We start from the raw sequence: 22,931 nt of genomic DNA on the forward strand, positions 1-22,931 counted from the left end.
CATGTATAATGAATGTAAGCACTTTAATACATATTACACATATAGACAGACAAAACATCAATAAATACTTTGATTATACAGTATGTGACAGTTTTGGCATACCCATTTACACTCACGTACAATTACTCTTATTAATAAATATTTCATATAAATATGCAATATTTATTTCACTTATAATGTGGTAATACTGTATATAAACCACATGGTGAGATTACTTATAACAATAACAATTGTATTTTTTATAACAATTTAATGCAATGCAGGTAGAGCTGGACCGGCACGGACATATTGCAGATGGAACATGAGTTTGTATTGATCAATATATAACATGGAAATTACTGGCGGTGGTAGACTCACTGAGTATAATGCTGCTGCTGGAGATTATCAATAGCCCTGTATAATAGAATGGTGTCGAAGTCAAAAATATTACATAGAGAGAACATACAGACTCCACACATTATGAGTTGCTATGCTTGCAAATACACGCAGTGAGCACAGCAATATATGGTAACACGCATTTACACAGACATGCCACAAAGATATATTCAACACATATTTCATACAGCACATACATTGAACATACCAAGCACCAGACATCATAAAGTTATAAATTATATAATGGAATATAACGTCATGAATGTGTATCATTGGAGCGGAGCAAGATGGAAATGTCGTGCTTGGTGTCAAAGTAACCAGATTAATGTGTAGATTCATTTGATGCCTGTTACTAAGTTGTAGCACATTGACATGAGTAGATATGATTGAATGTATGAATATTAAGCCACAATTCAACTGACGACAAAGGACATTCCATTTAAAGCATGTGGACAGGAAACTTAGGCCAGCCCTTTTGATGTCTTCAAGGCTTGCATATGAACTGACCAATGACTCATCATGAATGAGAAAGTTCCCTCCCCTAGACTAATAACAAGAGACCTGTGCACACCCCCAACTCTCAGTGTATTGCTGATTACACACACAGAGCCGGCTGCCCTTTTTGTCCCAGATGATGGTGGTGATGCTGTCTGTCCAGTGGCTGCATGATTTTACTGAGAGTGATATGGAGTGGAGAGTGTATTTGAGCAAAATATGGTAATCGTATTGCTGGCCGTGTCTGTATTTGAATTAGTTTGTAATAACTGCTTACTGTGTAAATTGTAACCATGTAACTATATATATACTGTACATTGTGATATATTGAATACATATCCTTTTAATAACAAATATATACATCAATGAGCTTTGGAACTCAGATAATGTGTGGGTGTATTGATTTCTCTTATGGCATGCAGTGTTTTTTGATAAGATGCGCAGGCGTCCACAGAATATAATAGAGCTGGCATTTTAAATATTTGTTAGAAAATAATTTGACTTGCACAATGGGGATACAATTAGGAGTAACGGATGTGGTATTTGAAATCACTTTACTAAGCAGGTATTGTCTACTAAACTTATCAATGTCATTCCTTCGATTTCCTCCCCCTATTTAAATGTGGTATTAGGTGGCCTGTTTACTGTAGTGCCCTGAGGAAGCCTATATGAGCGAAATGCGCATTGGTCATCTAGAGCGATGTGTTCCTTGCATACTGTATAATCACATACTAAAGTTCACTATCATGAGCATTAACCTGTGATATTAATGGGAGCGCAATTATTTCAATAGAGTGAGGAGGATTTATTATATTTTTTAATATTTGATAACTCATTGCTATGCTACACATATGAGATGCTTTGCCTACTAAGAGAATTGTCTGTTGGTAGCCGGAATTAAACTCCATGCAGATAACAGAGAATCCTATTGGTAGCCTTATATATATCTGGTTACACCACGGATAGTGGAACACTGACACAGAGAACCAGAGTGCCAGCATTCATCCGGCACACACTGGGGCACTATACATTATACTGGCCGCTGCTGATACTATGGCAGACACCCTTCCCTGATAACAGTGATTTATTCACACTGATCATCCATCTGAATAAGAATTTATATTTCATGTTATGTATGTACAATGTGATTTATGGGAACGAGTCAGACGGTATGAGGATGTCTTATGAATTGCACTTACAGCCACAAAATCATATGGTTGTATGCTAGCATCTAATTAAACATTACATTGCAGCAATTACATTCTGATATAACTGTGGTATAAAGATCACTACATTATAATCCTTCACCTTGTTCATATTGATCCTCATACGGGGTAATCAATGTACTTCCATTATACTGATTTCTTCCCCCATGTGTTATGGCTGACTAACATTGACTGCTCGGTACTGCATTCATTTGGAAACAATAACACATTCTATGCAGAATAATAGAGACAGTCACACACTGGTGTATCCACATAAAGTAACAATCACTACAATATTGTAACAGTGCACAAACTTACCAGACAGGATTACTTTTCTCTAAAAAGATCCAGTTCTCAGCACTGTAATATTGATGCCCGCATAATAATCATAGGTTATAATACATACCTAGCACTGTTACAGTACCTGATGCAAACAATATTTTATTCAATATAATACTCTTTATTCACTTTATTTTTCATATCTTTTCACATATTCCTTTATTTTAATACTTTGCTTGATATTTGTAATAAAGGACATTTCAGTCCGAATAATACATATCGGTACATCAGACAACTAGTGGTAATAAACTATTATTATGTAAGATTGCGGGTGCAGCAAAAAACTGACCGCACCTTCTGCTCCTTCATTTTCTCCATTTACACCTAGACTCATCTATTTTATATGGATTGGACGGATACATCAAGTAACAAAGGTCGGGAGGAAATGTTTTTGGAGATGTTTACCCTTTATTCACACATTACCATCTGAGGTAAAACACTTAGACAAAGCTTTCAGTTCCCCTCATGGTACATTCTGGCTGTGTTACACACAGGTACACCTTATTACACAGCTAGTTTCCTCTAATGTATATATACTCTAACTCCGGTTACTGCTCGGAGTCTTGTTCTTATGTATCTGCATTTCCTTGTCACATGACTCTGTAACTGTGTAACTCCTGTCACTGTGCAATGTATTATTTAATGATTTTATGTTCATCAATAAAAATTATTATAAAAACAAAACAAAAGTGGAAGCCAGGAAGAGGCAACAACTACAGACCAGCGAGTCTTACATCAGTAGTAGGACATTGGTGGAAACACTCATAAGAAAGAGTTGTAGATTATCTCAAATCCAGCAATTTACTGGATCCCACACAGCATGGAGTCACTGGGGGGAGACCATGTCACTCAAATCTTACTGACGTTTCTGTGTGACTAAAGTGATGGATAAAGGTGGAGCCGTGTATATAGCTTATCTAGACTTTAGTAAGGCTTTCACACTGTCCCACATCACAGACTGCTAAATAAACTCAAAAGCTTGGGATTGGAAACTAAGATTGTTGAATGAATAAAATCTTGGTTGCAGGATAGAAAACAGAGAGTTGTAGTAAATGGAGTGCATTCACAGGAGGGGAATGTTACCAGTGGAGTACCCAGGGATCTGTACTTGGACCAGTGCTTTTTAATATATTTATTGGTGACATTGCAAATGGCATTAAAGGGAAAGTATACCCTTTTTGCAAATGACACAAAGGTATGCAACAGGGTAGACACACCAGGAGGGGTAAAACAAATGATTGAGGATCTAGGTAGACTAGAGGAATGGTCAAGAGTGCGGCAATTACAGTTTAATGCCAAAAAATGCGAAATCATGCACTTGGGTCTCAAAAATCCAGATAATAAATATCGTATTAATGGCACTATACTGGAAACTACTGAGGAGGAAAGGGATCTATGAGTCACTATGTCAGGTGATATAAAGGCAGGTAAGCAATGTAACACAACAATGAGGAAGGCTAGTCAGATGCATGGCTGCATTGGGAGAGGAATCAGCAGCAGAATGACACTGTATAGGTCATTGGTAAGCTCTAATCCAGAATACTGTGTCCAGTTCTGGAGGCCATATCTCCAGGATATTTATACATCAGGGTGTTTCTATGTGTATAGGCCGGGTGTCACACACAGAGCAGATATATATATATATATATATATATATATATATATATATATATATATGTGTGTGTGTATATTATATATATATATATATATAAAGAGAGACACTTTAAACAAATGCACACTCCCCAGCAATTCTCAGGTGGTGCTCCCTTCAGTCTGTTCCTTCACTGGTCCAGGATATTTAAACTTTGTAGTTAAAGGGCACTCAAACTTCTTAATTAATATATGAAAGTTTGTTTCCAAAAAAGACACTTTAAAAAAAACCCCATAACAAATGGCAATGGTGAAGGAAAAATACTTATATATCAATAAATGTTCAAGCCAAAAAAGCAAATGTTTCTCTCCAATCCAAGAGATATTCAACATCAATGCAGCACTTAGAAATATATGATTGAAAGTCAAACTTATCCGTTAGTCGTCCTCGGTCATCTAGTGACCGTCAAAGACTCCGGCATCCCAGCACAGATCACCCTGTTGCCACTGCCATCCACACACACTTCTCTGGGAACAAACCCTATATACCAAATGTACCAAGATGATTCAATTACCGTAATTCACACCTGCCTATTCCGGGGACAGTGTGTTGTCATCTTCCCCCTCCAGCTCCACATCCTCTGGTAGTTCAGTGTCAGACTGGAGCACCTGTGGGAGTGTACGTTTATGAGAGACCACCAGGGGGGGCTGAGTTGGCTGTCTGTGATCAGCAGTCTTAATAATGAACTCTTCTACAGACTGTTTCAGGGTTTGTCTCTCCTGCTTTGCAACAGGTGACTTTATATCTGTAATCAGTTTTGAATGAGTCCAACCATGCAGGTTCCTGCAAAGCACTACCCTGTGAAGGTAAAGAACACTGGGTACAGAGCAGGGACCCCTGGGAAGAGGGTGTAAACTTGGTGTTGCAAGAAGGACACAAAGATTTTTTCTCGGACAAGCTTACAGCATAAAACACAGATATTTATATCACAGTGCAGTGACACACAATAGAGAACAGCACAGTAACCCAGACAACCCTGATTGGAGGAACACAGAGGAATGGGACCAGCACACAATACCTCAGCTCAGGGCAGGGCTCCGCTGGGTATATTTTACACATGTTATGTGTCCAGCGGTGTAACGGCTATATATGCGCTCCCCCCTTTTCTATCAGACCCCCTGGTGCCAGTACAAAACGTGGTGCATTGGCCTCTGTGGAGGAGCAGATTGAGCGTGCAGTCTGTAACCAGCAGCAGGAAATGGCGCCTTTCCAGTCTCTGGACCCGCTCTCTGGGAAGCCCCGCCCCTTACATGGCAGGCGGACCCTAGCAGATTATACTGACATAAATAGTAAAACCACCCTGTAATACATGTGTATATAAAGAGAGTAACCCTATGTTCAGTGTGCCAGTGTGGAGTCCACAGCAGGCACCGCAGCTCGAGGCCTGTGACTGCCGCACCCTTTTGCCGCCATTTGCACCAGGGACCTGCTTACTGGGACCCCTGCGTATTACTCAATGCATCTACTTCGGCATGTTAGGGGTGGCGGCATGCTACTGGCGTGGGCTCACACCCGAGTGTCCTGTCAGCGGGGATATGAACCATTAACTCTTTATTAAGTTGGTTCGGTTCCCACCCTAAGTGTCACAATGCAGGCAGACTGGTGCCAACCAGCGCTGCCTGAAAATAATAAACTAACATAAATTTTGATGAAAACTCTCTGGAGCTCCAGAGAATGCACCCGGCTCCTTGGGCACATTTTTCTAAACTGAGTCTGCTTGAAGGGGCATAGAGGGGAGGAGCCAGCACACACTAATGGACTCGATATATACCCCATGGTACGAATATCACCCCAGTATCCACTAGGATGTTATTGAAAGACAGGTTACTTGCATAGCAGTGGTAGACCAGGGTATGAGATCTGATTGTTTCACCCAGTAGCAGCATGCATATTGCAAAAAGCAAAGGAGATAGGACAGGAACTTGAGAAACAATGCATGGCAATTGTGATGATGAGATTAAAAAGGTTTCTCACCTGTGTGATGTCTATTGTGTGAAACAAAGCTGATTTACTTCTCACACTCAGAACATGGAAATGGTTTCTCACATGTGTGAGTTCTTTGATGCCTAACAAGAGCTGATTTCCCAGTGAAACATTTTCCACACTCAGAACATGGAAATGGTTTCTCACCTGTGTGACTTCGATGATGTATAACAAGTTTTGATTTTCTGGTAAAACATTTCCCACACTCAGAGCATGGAAATGGTTTCTCACCTGTGTGAGTTCTCTGATGTGTAAAAAGATTTGATTTCTGTATAAAATATTTCCCACACTCAGAGCATGGAAATGTCTTCTCACCTGTGTGACTTCTTTGATGTGCAACAAGATCTGATTTCTGTGCAAAACATTTCCGACACTCAGAACATGGAAATGGACTCTCACCTGTGTGAGTTCTTTGATGTCTAACAAGAGCTGATTTCCCTGTGAAACATTTTCCACACTCAGAACATGGAAATGGTTTCTCACCTGTGTGACTTCGATGATGTGTAACAAGTTCTGATTTTCGGGTAAAACATTTCCCACACTCAGAACATGGAAATAGTTTCTCACCTGTGTGAGTTCTCTGATGTGTAAAAAGATTTGATTTCTGTATAAAACATTTCCCACACTCAGAGCATGGAAATGGCTTCTCACCTGTGTGACTTCTTTGATGTGCAACAAGATCTGATTTCTGTGCAAAACATTTCCGACATTCAGAACATGGAAATGGCCTCTCACCTGTGTGAGTTCTTTGATGTCTAACAAGAGCTGATTTATGTGTAAAAAATTTCACACACTCAGAACATGAAAATGGCTTCTCACCTGTGTGAGTTTCCTGATGTGAAACTAGATGTGCTTTACTTAAAAAACATTTTCCACACTCAGAACATGGAAATGGTTTCTCACCTGTGTGCCTTCTCTGATGTGTAACAAGAACTGATTTGTATGTAAAACATTTCCCACACTCAGAACATGGAAATGGTCTCTCACCTGTGTGCCTTCTCTGATGTGTAACAAGAACTGATTTGTATGTAAAACATTTCCCACACTCAGAACATGGAAATGGCCTCTCACCTGTGTGCCTTCTCTGATGTGTAACAAGATCTGATTTGTATGAAAAACATTTCCCACACTCAGAACATGGAAATGGCCTCTTGCCTGCCTTATCTGTCTGATGGGTAATAAGCTTTGTTTTCTGTGTAAAACATTTGGCATCTATAGAACAGGGAAACACTATATCTACTCTCAGAGCTGTAACAGATGCACCAATATCAGAGTGATCAGGAGAACATTTCCCTGGATCAGAAGGACCAGCTGATAGAACTGGATGTATAATTGGGGTAATGGGGTTATCTCCTGGAGAATCCTGTCTACTGTCATTATCTTTTATGTCACAATCCGGGGATAACATAAGATGTCCTTCTGAGATATTCCTGCTTGTGTGCCCATCTGCTGGAAATAAAATACATTATGCACATATGAATTTTCATGAAACAAAATAAATATTGTATAGGTTATGTTCAAAAATGGCAAAATACTATAAATGAGTAGAAAACACCCAGGATGTGTCAAAGTCGAAAAATATTGTAATGCATATACCATGTACTAACCCCATGCACATGCCCGCTGCGCGTGCACTCAGTCCGCCGTGCGTGCACATATCCACAATTTGCGTAGGATCGCTCCTGCGATCATGCGCATGGTATGGGTATTTACGGTGGAGTTTGTGAGCGCGTAGAGGGTTATTAGAACATTACATATTAAACCCAAATAGTGCATTTTATACCCATAGTTCCCCTGTACCACATCAGTGAGTATGATCAGTTTAAACAGTTCCAGGACTAAGGGATTCGCCTTTGCATGATAGGAAGGGTCAGATAAAGGTTGGAAGGTGATGTCTAGTTTCCAGCTGTAGGGTATTTTAAGGGTAACATTCCGGTGTTGGTTAGAGAAAGATCGTATGTACCAGCGCATAGTTATGTGCAAAAGTAGAAGATAGATATTAACTGTATTTACTGTATATTATGTATGCGGCGGGAATCCAGAGGATACCACCCACAAGAGCAGTTGGGGAAAGACATCGCCCACATTTTCAAATCAACCTATGACCTCTCCTGTAATGTAAAGGCACATCTCTGTGTGCAATGGACAATGAGATTACAGTGACCATTGTATTGTGTATGTAAGTTGTGTATAAAAAGCCCATTGTTGCCTGGCCGGTCAGAAGACTGAACGATTTCTACCTTACAAGCCGGGTTGCGCTTGCGAACATTCTCACTTATGTAAATTCTCTGTAGCCATTATTCTGTTGTAGATTTATCTTGTTAGCCTGTAGTGTATAATTTATACTGTTTTACCTTTTGAAATAATCCACTGTGGCCTTAGAACCCTGTGGTTTCACTACATATCGGTGTTGTGTCCTCACTTTCCTGCTAGGGTTTAAAGCGGATTTTACTGTATAAGGTTATAGAGTGTATTGATAAGGTGTACGCACTGCGGGTACTTTATACTGCCAGCGCTACTTAAGGTTTAAAGTATAAACATCATTACAGTGCTTCGCGGCACATGGTTTAGAGTGTAACATTACATTGCATTACTAATAAGGTTTAAAGGTTATCAATTGTGTGTGCGCGCGCTGTGCGAACTCTGTACAATCAGCGCAGTGTGTGTACGCCAAGTACGTACCACGTATGGGACTCCGTACGCAAATAGTGTACAAAGTGCATAGCGCATGTATTCAGTATAACGGCCATAGAGGCTCCACGGTGAAAGTGTATCTAGAAGTATAGCTTTATGGTTTAAGATGATATCAACATTATCAGATGTTACATTGTACATTACATAATTCTGTAACTGAAATTAACCAGTACTATAGTTCTGCCATTCCTTTTATGCTTAATTAAAAATACTAGGAAGCTTGGACTGGAGTAAAATATGCACTCAAAGAGTGTGAGGAGACTGGTCAGATCTCTAGGCTGGTAAAATACAGTGACATGATGTGAGGAGGAGAGCAGGAGTATAATAGGGGCTGATGGCTCCTGCTGTATGAGATACACCAGCGAGTGTGGGGAGGAGACTGGTCAGATCTCTGGGCTGGTAACACACAGGGACATGATGTGAGGGGGAGAGCAGGAGTATAATAGGGGCTGATGGCTCCTGCTGTATGAGATACACCAGAGAGTGTGGGGAGGAGACTGGTCAGATCTTTGGGCTGGTAACACCCAGTGACATGATGTGAGGAGGAGAGCAGGAGTATAATAGGGGCCGATGGCCCCTGAAGTATGAGATACACCAGAGAGTGTGGGGAGGAGACTGCTCAGATCTCTGGGCTGGCAACACACAGTGACATGATGTGAGAGGGAGAGCAAGACTATAATAGAGGCTGATGGCTCCTGATGTATGAGATATCCCAGAGAGTGTGGGGAGGAGACTGGTCAGATCTCCAGGCTGGTAACATACAGTGACATGATGAGAGGGGGAGAGCAGGAGTATAATAGGGGCTGATGGCACCTAATGTAAGAGATACACCAGAGAGTGTGGGGAGGAGACTGGTCAGATCTCTGGGCTGGTAACACACAGTGACATGATGTGAGGAGGAGAGCAGGAGTATAATAGGGGCTGATGGCTCCTGACTCCACACTGGGAAAATACATATTCCTCCTTAGTTTGTACTGACAGAGGAGGGTGTAGAATTAGAGATTGCTGTAGTCACTGAGCAAGAATATGTTACTCTTATCTGTAATAAGTGTTTATTACTCACCTGTGCTGATATCTGTAGGGATTTCCTCCTCCTTACACTGCTGATCACCCCTCACATACGTCTCTTCTTCTCCCTCTGTATCTTCTGCCTTTATATCAGCCACATACGTCTCTTCTTCTCCCTCTATATCTTCTGCCTTTATATCAGTCACATACGTCTCCTCTTCTCCCTCTGTATCTTCTGCCTTTATATCAGTCACATACGTGTCTTCTTCTCCCACTATATCTTCTGCCTTTATATCATTCACATACGTCTCTTCTTCTCCCTCTATATCTTCTGCCTTTATATCAGTCACATACGTCTCTTCTTCTCCCTCTATATTAACTGCCTTTATACAAGTCACATACGTCTCTTCTTCTCCCTCTATATCTTCTGTTTTAATATCAGACAGATGTTCTACCTAAAAGACAAACAAACACTATAATGACATTTGCACACAGTCAGATTAAACTGAAGTGAAACAGTATAATATCAAGACACACACAGCTCCTCTACAGATCATATAGTGACAGTAACTTTGGGTGAGACCCTAAATCCCACCTACCTGATCCTCCTGTGGGGTCCTGTAATTCTCCTCTGTACAGTCCTGGGAATACAGAGCACGGGGACATCTCTCTGGGGTATCTCTGTTACTGGGCCCATCTGTAGGAGACACACAGTGAATGAGTACAGTGTATATATGTGATTATCAGGTGATGTGTGTATATAGGGGTCCCCATACCTGCTCTCCCCTGTACAATACATGACAGTCTTCTCTTACCCAGTGATGTGAGGGGACGGTGAATCTTCATCATCACATCCTTGTACAGACCCCTGTGTTCCTCTATATACTCCCCCTCCTGCATGGAGACATAGATAGTGACATCCTGACAACTTATAGGAACCTGACACACACACAGTGATACAGTCATCACCCAGACAAATCCCCTGGTGTTACTGTATAATGTCCCATTCCCTGTAGTCACCTCTCCAGTCAGAACCCAGACACGTCCCCCGGTGTTACTGTATAATGTCCCATTCCCAGCAGTCACTTCTCCAGTCATCACCCAGACACATCCCCTGGTGTTACTGTAAAATGTCCCATTCCCAGCAGTCACCTCCCCAGTCATCACCCAGACACATCCCCTGGTGCTACTGTATATTGCCCCATTCCCAGCGGTCACCTCTCCAGTCATCACCCAGACATACGCTGGTGTTACTGTATAATGTCCCATTCCCAGTAGTCACCTCTCCAGTCATCACCCAGACACATCCCCCGGTGTTACTGTATAATGCCCCATTCCCAGCAGTCACCTCCCCAGTCATCACCCAGACACATCTGCATGTTAATGTATAATTTCCCATTCCCAGCAGTCACCTCTCCAGTCAGAACCCAGACACGTCCCCCGGTGTTACTGTATAATGTCCCATTCCCAGCAGTCACTTCTCCAGTTATCACCCAGACACATCCCCTAGTGTTACTGTATAATGTCCCATTCCCAGCAGTCACCTCTCCAGTCATCATCCAGACACATCCCCTGGTGTTACTGTATAATGCCCCATTCCCAGCAGTCACCTCCTCAGTCATCACCCAGACACATCCCCTGGTGTTACGGTATAATGCCTCATTCCCGGCAGTCACCTCCGCATTCATCATCCAGACACGTCCACCGGTGTTACTGTATAATGCCTCATTCCCAGCAGTCACCTCTCCAGTCATCATCCAGACACGTCCCTCGGTGTTACTGTATAATGCCCCATTCCTGGCAGTCACCTCCGCAGTCATCATCCAGACACGTCTACCAGTGTTACTGTATAATGCCCCATTCCCAGCAGTCACCTCTCCAGTCATCATCCAGACACGTTCCCTGGTGTTACAGTATAATGTCCCAATCCCAGCAGTCATCTCTCCAGTCATCACCCAGACACATCCCCTGGTGTTACTGTATAATGCCCCATTCCCAGCAGTCACCTCTCCAGTCATCACCCAGACACATCCCCTGGTGTTACTGTATAATGTCCCATTCCCAGCAGTCACCTCTCCAGTCATCACCCAGGCACGTCCTCTGGTGTTACTATATAATGTCCCATTCCCAGCAGTCACCTCTCCAGTCATCACCCAGACACGTCCCCTGGTGTTACTGTATAATGTTCCATTCCCAGCACTTACCTCTCCAGCCATCCCCCAGACACGTCCCCTGGTGTTACTGTATAATGTCCCATTCCCAGCAGTGACCTCTCCAGTCATCACCCAGACACATCCCCTAGTGTTACTGTATAATGCCCCATTCCCATCAGTCACCTCTCCAGTCATCACCCAGACACATTCCCTGGTGTTACTGTATAATGTCCCATTCCCAGCAGTCTCCTCTCCAGTCATCACCCAGACACATCCCCCGGTGTTACTGTATAATGCCCCATTCAGAGCAGTCACCTCTCCAGTCATCACCCAGACACGTCCCCTGGTGTAACTGTATAATGTTTCATTCCCAGCAGTCACCTCTCCAGTCATCACCCAGACACATCCCCTGGTGTTACTGTATAATGTCCCATTCCCAGCAGTCACCTCTCCAGTCATCACCCAGGCACGTCCTCTGGTGTTACTATATAATGTCCCATTCCCAGCAGTCACCTCTCCAGTCATCACCCAGACACGTCCCCTGGTGTTACTGTATAATGTTCCATTCCCAGCACTTACCTCTCCAGTCATCCCCCAGACACGTCCCCTGGTGTTACTGTATAATGTCCCATTCCCTGCAGTCACCTCTCCAGTCATCACCCAGACACGTCCCCTGGTGTTACTGTATAATGTCCCATTCCCAGCAATGACCTCTCCAGTCACTACCCAGATACACCCCCTGGTGTTACTGTATAATGTCCCATTCCCAGCAGTCACCTCCCCAGTCATCACCCAGACACATCCCCTGGTGTTAATGTATATTGCCCCATTCCCAGCGGTCACCTCTCCTGTCATCACCCAGACATCCGCTGGTGTTACTGTATAATGTCCCATTCCCAGTAGTCACCTCTCCAGTCATCACCCAGACACATCCCCCGGTGTTACTGTATAATGCCCCATTCCCAGCAGTCACCTCCCCAGTCATCACCCAGATACATCTGCATGTTACTGTATAATTTCCCATTCCCAGCAGTCACCTCTCCAGTCACCACCCAGACACGTCCCTCGGTATTACTGTACAATGCCTCATTCCCGACAGTCACCTCCCCAGTCAGAACCCAGACACGTCCCCTGGTGTTACTGTATAATGTCCCATTCTCAGCAGTCACTTCTCCAGTCATCACCCAGACACATCCCCTGGTGTTACTGTATAATGCCCCATTCCCAGCAGTCACCTCCTCAGTCATCACCCAGACACATCCCCTGGTGTTACTGTATAATGCCTCATTCCCAGCAGTCACCTCTCCAGTCATCACCCAGACACATTCCCTGGTGTTACTGTATAATGTCCCATTCCCAGCAGTCTCCTCTCCAGTCATCACCCAGACACATCCCCTGGTATTACTGTATAATGTCACATTCCCAGCAGTCACCTATCCAGTCATCACCCAGACACATCCCCCGGTGTTACTGTATAATGCCCCATTCAGAGCAGTCACCTCTCCAGTCATCACCCAGACACATCCCCTGGTGTTACTGTATAATGTCCCATTCCCAGCAGTCACCTCTCCAGTCATCACCCAGGCATGTCCTCTGGTGTTACTATATAATGTCCCATTCCCAGCAGTCACCTCCCCAGTCATCACCCAGACACATCCCCTGGTGTTACTGTATATTGCCCCATTCCCAGCGGTCACCTCTCCTGTCATCACCCAGACATCCGCTGGTGTTACTGTATAATGTCCCATTCCCAGTAGTCACCTCTCCAGTCATCACCCAGACACATCTGCATGTTACTGTATAATTTCCCATTCCCAGCAGTCACCTCTCCAGTCACCACCCAGACACGTCCCTCGGTATTACTGTACAATGCCTCATTCCCTGCAGTCACCTCCCCAGTCAGAACCCAGACACGTCCCCCGGTGTTACTGTATAATGTCCCATTCCCAGCAGTCACTTCTCCAGTCATCACCCAGACACATCCCCTGGTGTTACTGTATAATGTCCCATTCCCAGCAGTCACCTCTCCAGTCATCACCCAGAAACATCCCCTGGTGTTACGGTATAATGCCTCATTCCCAGCAGTCACCTCTCCAGCCATCACCCAGACACGTCCCCCGGTGTTACTGTATAATGTCCCATTCCCAGCAGTGACCTCTCCAGTCATCACCCAGACACATCCCCTGGTGTTACTGTATAATGCCCCATTCCCATCAGTTACCTCTCCAGTCATCACCCAGACACATTCCCTGGTGTTACTGTATAATGTCCCATTCCCAGCAGTCTCCTCTCCAGTCATCACCCAGACACATCCCCTGGTATTACTGTATAATGTCACATTCCCAGCAGTCACCTATCCAGTCATCACCCAGACACATCCCCCGGTGTTACTGTATAATGCCCCATTCAGAGCAGTCACCTCTCTAGTCATCACCCAGACACGTCCCCTGGTGTAACTGTATAATGTTCCATTCCCAGCACTTACCTCTCCAGTCATCCCCCAGACACGTCCCCTGATGTTACTGTATAATGTCCCATTCCCTGCAGTCACCTCTCCAGTCATCACCCAGACACGTCCCCTGGTGTTACTGTATAATGTCCCATTCCCAGCAGTGACCTCTCCAGTCATTACCCAGATACACCCCCTGGTGTTACTGTATAATGTCCCATTCCCAGCAGTCACCTCCCCAGTCATCACCCAGACACATCCCCTGGTGTTACTGTATATTGCCCCATTCCCAGCGGTCACCTCTCCTGTCATCACCCAGACATCCGCTGGTGTTACTGTATAATGTCCCATTCCCAGTAGTCACCTCTCCAGTCATCACCCAGACACATCCCCCGGTGTTACTGTATAATGCCCCATTCCCAGCAGTCACCTCCCCAGTCATCACCCAGACACATCTGCATGTTACTGTATAATTTCCCATTCCCAGCAGTCACCTCTCCAGTCACCACCCAGACACGTCCCTCGGTATTACTGTACAATGCCTCATTCCCGGCAGTCACCTCCCCAGTCAGAACCCAGACACGTCCCCCGGTGTTACTGTATAATGTCCCATTCCCAGCAGTCACTTCTCCAGTCATCACCCAGACACATCCCATGGTGTTACTGTATAATGCCCCATTCCCAGCAGTCACCTCTCCAGTCATCATCCAGACACATCCCCTGGTGTTACTGTATAATGCCCCATTCCCAGCAGTCACCTCCTCAGTCATCACCCAGACACATCCCCTGGTGTTACTGTATAATGCCTCATTCCCAGCAGTCACCTCTCCAGTCATCACCCAGACACATCCCCTGGTGTTACTGTATAATGCCCCATTCCTGGCAGTCACCTCCGCAGTCATCATCCAGACACGTCTACCAGTGTTACTGTATAATGCCCCATTCCCAGCAGTCACCTCTCCAGTCATCATCCAGACACGTTCCCTGGTGTTACAGTATAATGTCCCAATCCCAGTAGTCATCTCTCCAGTCATCACCCAGACACATCCCCTGGTGTTACTGCATAATGCCCCATTCCCAACAGTCACCTCCTCAGTCATCACCCAGACACATCCCCTGGTGTTATGGTATAATGCCTCATTCCCAGCAGTCACCTCTCCAGCCATCACCCAGACACGTCCCCCGGTGTTACTGTATAATGTCCGATTCCCAGCAGTGACCTCTCCAGTCATTACCCAGACACATCCCCTGGTGTTACTGTATAATGTCCCATTCCCAGCAGTCACCTCTCCAGTCATCACCCAGGCACGTCCTCTGGTGTTACTATATAATGTCCCATTCCCAGCAGTCACCTCTCCAGTCATCACCCAGACACGTCCCCTGGTGTTACTGTGTAATGTTCCATTCCCAGCACTTACCTCTCCAGTCATCCCCCAGACACGTCCCCTGGTGTTACTGTATAATGTCCCATTCCCTGCAGTCACCTCTCCAGTCATCACCCAGACACGTCCCCTGGTGTTACTGTATAATGTCCCATTCCCAGCAGTGACCTCTCCAGTCATTACCCAGATACACCCCCTGGTGTTACTGTATAATGTCCCATTCCCAGCAGTCACCTCCCCAGTCATCACCCAGACACATCCCCTGGTGTTACTGTATATTGCCCCATTCCCAGCGGTCACCTCTCCTGTCATCACCCAGACATCCGCTGGTGTTACTGTATAATGTCCCATTCCCAATAGTCACCTACCCAGTCATCACCCAGACACATCTGCATGTTACTGTATAATTTCCCATTCCCAGCAGTCACCTCTCCAGTCACCACCCAGACACGTCCCTCGGTATTACTGTACAATGCCTCATTCCCGGCAGTCACCTCCCCAGTCAGAACCCAGACACGTCCCCCGGTGTTACTGTATAATGTCCCATTCCCAGCAGTCACTTCTCCAGTCATCACCCAGACACATCCCCTGGTGTTACTGTATAATGTCCCATTCCCAGCAGTCACCTCTCCAGTCATCATCCAGACACATCCCCTGGTGTTACGGTATAATGCCCCATTCCCAGCAGTCACCTCCTCAGTCATCACCCAGACACATCCCCTGGTGTTACTGTATAATGCCTCATTCCCAGCAGTCACCTCTCCAGTCATCATCCAGACACGTCCCTCGGTGTTACTGTATAATGCCCCATTCCTGGCAGTCACCTCCGCAGTCATCATCCAGACATGTCTACCAGTGTTACTGTATAATACCCCATTCCCAGCAGTCACCTCTCCAGTCATCATCCAGACACGATCCCTGGTGTTACTGTATAATGTCCCAATCCCAGCAATCATCTCTCCAGTCATCACCCAGACACATCCCCTGGTGTTACTGTATAATGCCCCATTCCCAGCAGTCACCTCCTCAGTCATCACCCAGACACATCCCCTGGTGTTATGGTATAATGCCTCATTCCCAGCAGTCACCTCTCCAGCCATCACCCAGACACGTCCCCCGGTGTGACTGTATAATGTCCCATTCCCAGCAGTGACCTCTCCAGTCATCACCCAGACACATCCCCTGGTGTTACTGTATAATGCCCCATTCCCGTCAGTCACCTCTCCAGTCATCACCCAGACACATCCCCTGGTGTTACTGTATATTGCCCCATTCCCAGCGGTCACCTCTCCTGTCATCACCCAGACATCCGCTGGTGTTACTGTATAATGTCCCATTCCCAGTAGTCACCTCTCCAGTCATCACCCAGACACATCCCCCTGTGTTACTGTATAATGCCCCATTCCCAGCAGTCACCTCCCCAGTCATCACCCAGACTCATCTGCATGTTACTGTATAATTTCCCATTCCCAGCAGTCACCTCTCCAGTCACCACCCAAACACGTCCCTCGGTATTACTGTACAATGCCTCATTCCTGGCAGTCACTTCCCCAGTCAGAATCCAGACACGTCCCCCGGTGTTACTGTATAATGCCCCATTCAGAGCAGTCACCTCTCCAGTCATCACCCAGACACGTCCCATGGTGTAACTGTATAATGTTCCATTCCCAGCACTTACCTCTCCAGTCATCCCCCAGACACGTCCCCTGATGTTACTGTATAATGTCCCATTCCCTGCAGTCACCTCTCCAGTCATCACCCAGACACGTCCCCTGGTGTTACTGTATAATGTCCCATTCCCAGCAGTGACCTCTCCAGTCATTACCCAGACACATCCCCTGGTGTTACTGTATATTGCCACATTCCCAGCGGTCACCTCTCCTGTCATCACCCAGACATCCGCTGGTGTTACTGGATAATGTCCCATTCCCAGTAGTCACCTCTCCAGTCATCACCCAGACACATCCCCCGGTGTTACTGTATAATGCCCCATTCCCAGCAGTCACCTCCCCAGTCAGAACCCAGACACGTCCCTCGGTGTTACTGTATAATGTCCCATTCCCAGCAGTCACTTCTCCAGTCATCACCCAGACACATCCCCTGGTGTTACTGTATAATGCCCCATTCCCAGCAGTCACCTCTCCAGTCATCATCCAGACACATCCCCTGGTGTTACTGTATAATGCCCCATTCCCAGCAGTCACCTCCTCAGTCATCACCCAGACACATCCCCTGGTGTTACTGTATAATGCCTCATTCCCAGCAGTCACCTCTCCAGTCATCATCCAGACACGTCCCTCGGTGTTACTGTATAATGCCCCATTCCTGGCAGTCACCTCCGCAGTCATCATCCAGACATGTCTACCAGTGTTACTGTATAATGCCCCATTCCCAGCAGTCACCTCTCCAGTCATCATCCAGACACGTTCCCTGGTGTTACAGTATAATGTCCCAATCCCAGTAGTCATCTCTCCAGTCATCACCCAGACACATCCCCTGGTGTTACTGTATAATGCCCCATTCCCAACAGTCACCTCCTCAGTCATCACCCAGACACATCCCCTGGTGTTATGGTATAATGCCTCATTCCCAGCAGTCACCTCTCCAGCCATCACCCAGACACGTCCCCCGGTGTTACTGTATAATGTCCGATTCCCAGCAGTGACCTCTCCAGTCATTACCCAGACACATCCCCTGGTGTTACTGTATAATGTCCCATTCCCAGCAGTCACCTCTCCAGTCATCACCCAGGCACGTCCTCTGGTGTTACTATATAATGTCCCATTCCCAGCAGTCACCTCTCCAGTCATCACCCAGACACATCCCCCTGTGTTACTGTATAATGCCCCATTCCCAGCAGTCACCTCCCCAGTCATCACCCAGACTCATCTGCATGTTACTGTATAATTTCCCATTCCCAGCAGTCACCTCTCCAGTCACCACCCAGACACGTCCCTCGGTATTACTGTACAATGCCTCATTCCCGGCAGTCACCTCCCCAGTCAGAACCCAGACACGTCCCCCGGTGTTACTGTATAATGTCCCATTCCCAGCAGTCACCTCTCCAGTCATCATCCAGACACATCCCCTGGTGTTACTGTATAATGCCCCATTCCCAGCAGTCACCTCCTCAGTCATCACCCAGACACATCCCCTGGTGTTACTGTATAATGCCTCATTCCCAGCAGTCACCTCTCCAGTCATCACCCAGACACATCCCCTGGTGTTACTGTATAATACCCCATTCCTGGCAGTCACCTCCGCAGTCATCATCCAGACACGTCTACCAGTGTTACTGTATAATGCCCCATTCCCAGCAGTCACCTCTCCAGTCATCATCCAGACACGTTCCCTGGTGTTACAGTATAATGTCCCAATCCCAGTAGTCATCTCTCCAGTCATCACCCAGACACATCCCCTGGTGTTACTGTATAATGCCCCATTCCCAACAGTCACCTCCTCAGTCATCACCCAGACACATCCCCTGGTGTTATGGTATAATGCCTCATTCCCAGCAGTCACCTCTCCAGCCATCACCCAGACACGTCCCCCGGTGTTACTGTATAATGTCCGATTCCCAGCAGTGACCTCTCCAGTCATTACCCAGACACATCCCCTGGTGTTACTGTATAATGTCCCATTCCCAGCAGTCACCTCTCCAGTCATCACCCAGGCACGTCCTCTGGTGTTACTATATAATGTCCCATTCCCAGCAGTCACCTCTCCAGTCATCACCCAGACACGTCCCCTGGTGTTACTGTGTAATGTTCCATTCCCAGCACTTACCTCTCCAGTCATCCACCAGACACGTCCCCTGGTGTTACTGTATAATGTCCCATTCCCTGCAGTCACCTCTCCAGTCATCACAAAGACACGTCCCCTGGTGTTACTGTATAATGTCCCATTCCCAGCAGTGACCTCTCCAGTCATTACCCAGATACACCCCCTGGTGTTACTGTATAATGTCCCATTCCCAGCAGTCACCTCCCCAGTCATCACCCAGACACATTCCCTGGTGTTACTGTATATTGCCCCATTCCCAGCGGTCACCTCTCCTGTCATCACCCAGACATCCGCTGGTGTTACTGTATAATGTCCCATTCCCAGTAGTCACCTCCCCAGTCATCACCCAGACACATCTGCATGTTACTGTATAATTTCCCATTCCCAGCAGTCACCTCTCCAGTCACCACCCAGACACGTCCCTCGGTATTACTGTACAATGCCTCATTCCCGGCAGTCACCTCCCCAGTCAGAACCCAGACACGTCCCCCGGTGTTACTGTATAATGACCCATTCCCAGCAGTCACTTCTCCAGTCATCACCCAGACACATCCCCTGGTGTTACTGTATAATGTCCCATTCCCAGCAGTCACCTCTCCAGTCATCATCCAGACACATCCCCTGGTGTTACTGTATAATGCCCCATTCCCAGCAGTCACCTCCTCAGTCATCATCCAGACATGTCTACCAGTGTTACTGTATAATGCCCCATTCCCAGCAGTCACCTCTCCAGTCATCATCCAGACACGTTCCCTGGTGTTACAGTATAATGTCCCAATCCCAGCAATCATCTCTCCAGTCATCACCCAGACACATCCCCTGGTGTTACTGTATAATGCCCCATTCCCAGCAGTCACCTCTCCAGTCATCACCCAGACACATCCCCTGGTGTTACTGTATAATGCCTCATTCCCAGCAGTCACCTCTCCAGCCATCACCCAGACACGTCCCCCGGTGTTACTGTATAATGTCCCATTCCCAGCAGTCACCTCTCCAGTCATCATCCAGACACGTTCCCTGGTGTTACAGTATAATGTCCCAATCCCAGCAATCATCTCTCCAGTCATCACCCAGACACATCCCCTGGTGTTACTGTATAATGCCCCATTCCCAGCAGTCACCTCTCCAGTCATCACCCAGACACATCCCCTGGTGTTACTGTATAATGCCTCATTCCCAGCAGTCACCTCTCCAGCCATCACCCAGACACGTCCCCCGGTGTTACTGTATAATGTCCCATTCCCAGCAGTCACCTCCTCAGTCATCACCCAGGCACATCCCCTGGTGTTACTGTATAATGTCCCATTCCCAGCAGTGACCTCTCCAGTCATCACCCAGACACATCCCCTGGTGTTACTGTATAATGCCCCATTCCCAGCAGTCACCTCTCCAGTCATCAACCGTATATGTCCTCCGGTGTTACTGTATAATGTCCCATTCCCAGCAGTCCTTTCTCCAGTTATCACCCAGACACATCCCCTGGTGTTACTGTATAATGTCCCATTCCCAGAAGTCACCTCTCCAGTCATCACCCAGACACATCCCCTGGTGTTACTGTATAATGTCCCATTCCCAGCAGTGACCTCTCCAGTCATCACCCAGACACATCCCCTGGTGTTACTGTATAATGCCCCATTCCCGTCAGTCACCTCTCCAGTCTTCACCCAGACACATCCCCTGGTGTTACTGTATATTGCCCCATTCCCAGCGGTCACCTCTCCTGTCATCACCCAGACATCCGCTGGTGTTACTGTATAATGTCCCATTCCCAGTAGTAACCTCTCCAGTCATCACCCAGACACATCCCCCTGTGTTACTGTATAATGCCTTATTCCCAGCAGTCACCTCCCCAGTCATCACCCAGACTCATCTGCATGTTACTGTATAATTTCCCATTCCCAGCAGTCACCTCTCCAGTCACCACCCAGACACGTCCCTCGGTATTACTGTACAATGCCTCATTCCCGGCAGTCACTTCCCCAGTCAGAATCCAGACACGTCCCCTGGTGTTACTGTATAATGTCCCATTCCCAGCAGTCACTTCTCCAGTCATCACCCAGACACATCCCCTGGTGTTACTGTATAATGTCCCATTCCCAGCAGTCACCTCTCCAGTCATCATCCAGACACATCCCCTGGTGTTACTGTATAATGCCCCATTCCCAGCAGTCACCTCCTCAGTCATCACCCAGACACATCCCCTGGTGTTACTGTATAATGCCTCATTCCCAGCAGTCACCTCTCCAGTCATCATCCAGACACGTCCCCTGGTGTTACTGTATAATGCCCCATTCCTGGCAGTCACCTCCGCATTCATCATCCAGACACGTCTACCAGTGTTACTGTATAATGCCCCATTCCCAGCAGTCACCTCTCCAGTCATCATCCAGACACGTTCCCTGGTGTTACAGTATAATGTCCCAATCCCAGCAGTCATCTCTCTAGTCATCACCCAGACACATCCCCTGGTGTTACGGTATAATGCCTCATTCCCAGCAGTCACCTCTCCAGCCATCACCCAGACACGTCCCCCGGTGTTACTGTATAATGTCCCATTCCCAGCAGTGACCTCTCCAGTCATCAACCAGACACATCCCCTGGTGTTACTGTATAATGCCCCATTCCCGTCAGTCACCTCTCCAGTCATCACCCAGACACATTCCCTGGTGTTACTGTATAATGTCCCATTCCCAGCAGTCACCTCTCCAGTCATCACCCAGACATGTCCCCTGGTGTTACTGTATAATGCCCCATTCCCAGCAGTCACCTCTCCAGTCATCACCCAGACACGTCCCCTGGTGTTACTGTATAATGTCCCATTCCCAGCAGTCTCCTCTCCAGTCATCACCCAGACCCATCCCCTGGTATTACTGTATAATGTCACATTCCCAGCAGTCACCTATCCAGTCATCATCCAGACACGTCCCCCGGCGTTACTGTATAATGTCACATTCCCAGCAGTCACCTCTCCAGTCATCACCCAGACACATCCCCTGGTGTACCTGTATAATGTCCCATTCCCAGCACTTACCTCTCCAGTCATCACCCAGACACGTCCCCTGGTGTTACTGTATAATGTCCCATTCCCTGCAGTCACCTCTCCAGTCATCACCCAGACACGTCCCCTGGTGTTACTGTATAATGCCCCAGTCCCAGCAGTCACCTCTCCAGTCATCACCCAGACATGTCCCCTAGTGTTACTGTATAATGTCCCCTTTCCCAGTAGTCACCTCTCCAGTCATCACCCAGACACATTCACTGGTGTTACTGTATAATGTCCCATTCCCGGCGGTCACCTCTTCAGTCATCACCCAGACACATCCCCTGGTGTTACTGTACAATGTCCCATTCCCAGCAATCGCCTCTCCAGTCATCACCCAGACACGTCCGCTAGTGTTACTGTATATTGCCCCA

The 22,931-nt window shown here is 46.6% G+C and overlaps 1 protein-coding gene across 1 annotated transcript in view; it reads right to left on the minus strand.

Annotated features, from left to right (window-relative positions):
* Nucleotides 1–2,583: 2,583 nt before the first annotated feature.
* Nucleotides 2,584–22,931, minus strand: part of LOC134984828 (zinc finger protein 585A-like) — a 187,679-nt gene continuing 167,331 nt past the window's right edge. Inside the window, exon 8 of the mRNA XM_063950304.1 lies at nucleotides 2,584–7,196. Coding sequence (XP_063806374.1) covers nucleotides 6,074–7,196 — 1,123 coding nt within the window. The 3' untranslated portion in view covers nucleotides 2,584–6,073. The remainder of the gene's footprint in view (nucleotides 7,197–22,931) is intronic.

Source organism: Pseudophryne corroboree (genome assembly GCF_028390025.1).
Source record: "Pseudophryne corroboree isolate aPseCor3 chromosome 3 unlocalized genomic scaffold, aPseCor3.hap2 SUPER_3_unloc_84, whole genome shotgun sequence".
Taxonomy (NCBI): domain Eukaryota; kingdom Metazoa; phylum Chordata; class Amphibia; order Anura; family Myobatrachidae; genus Pseudophryne; species Pseudophryne corroboree.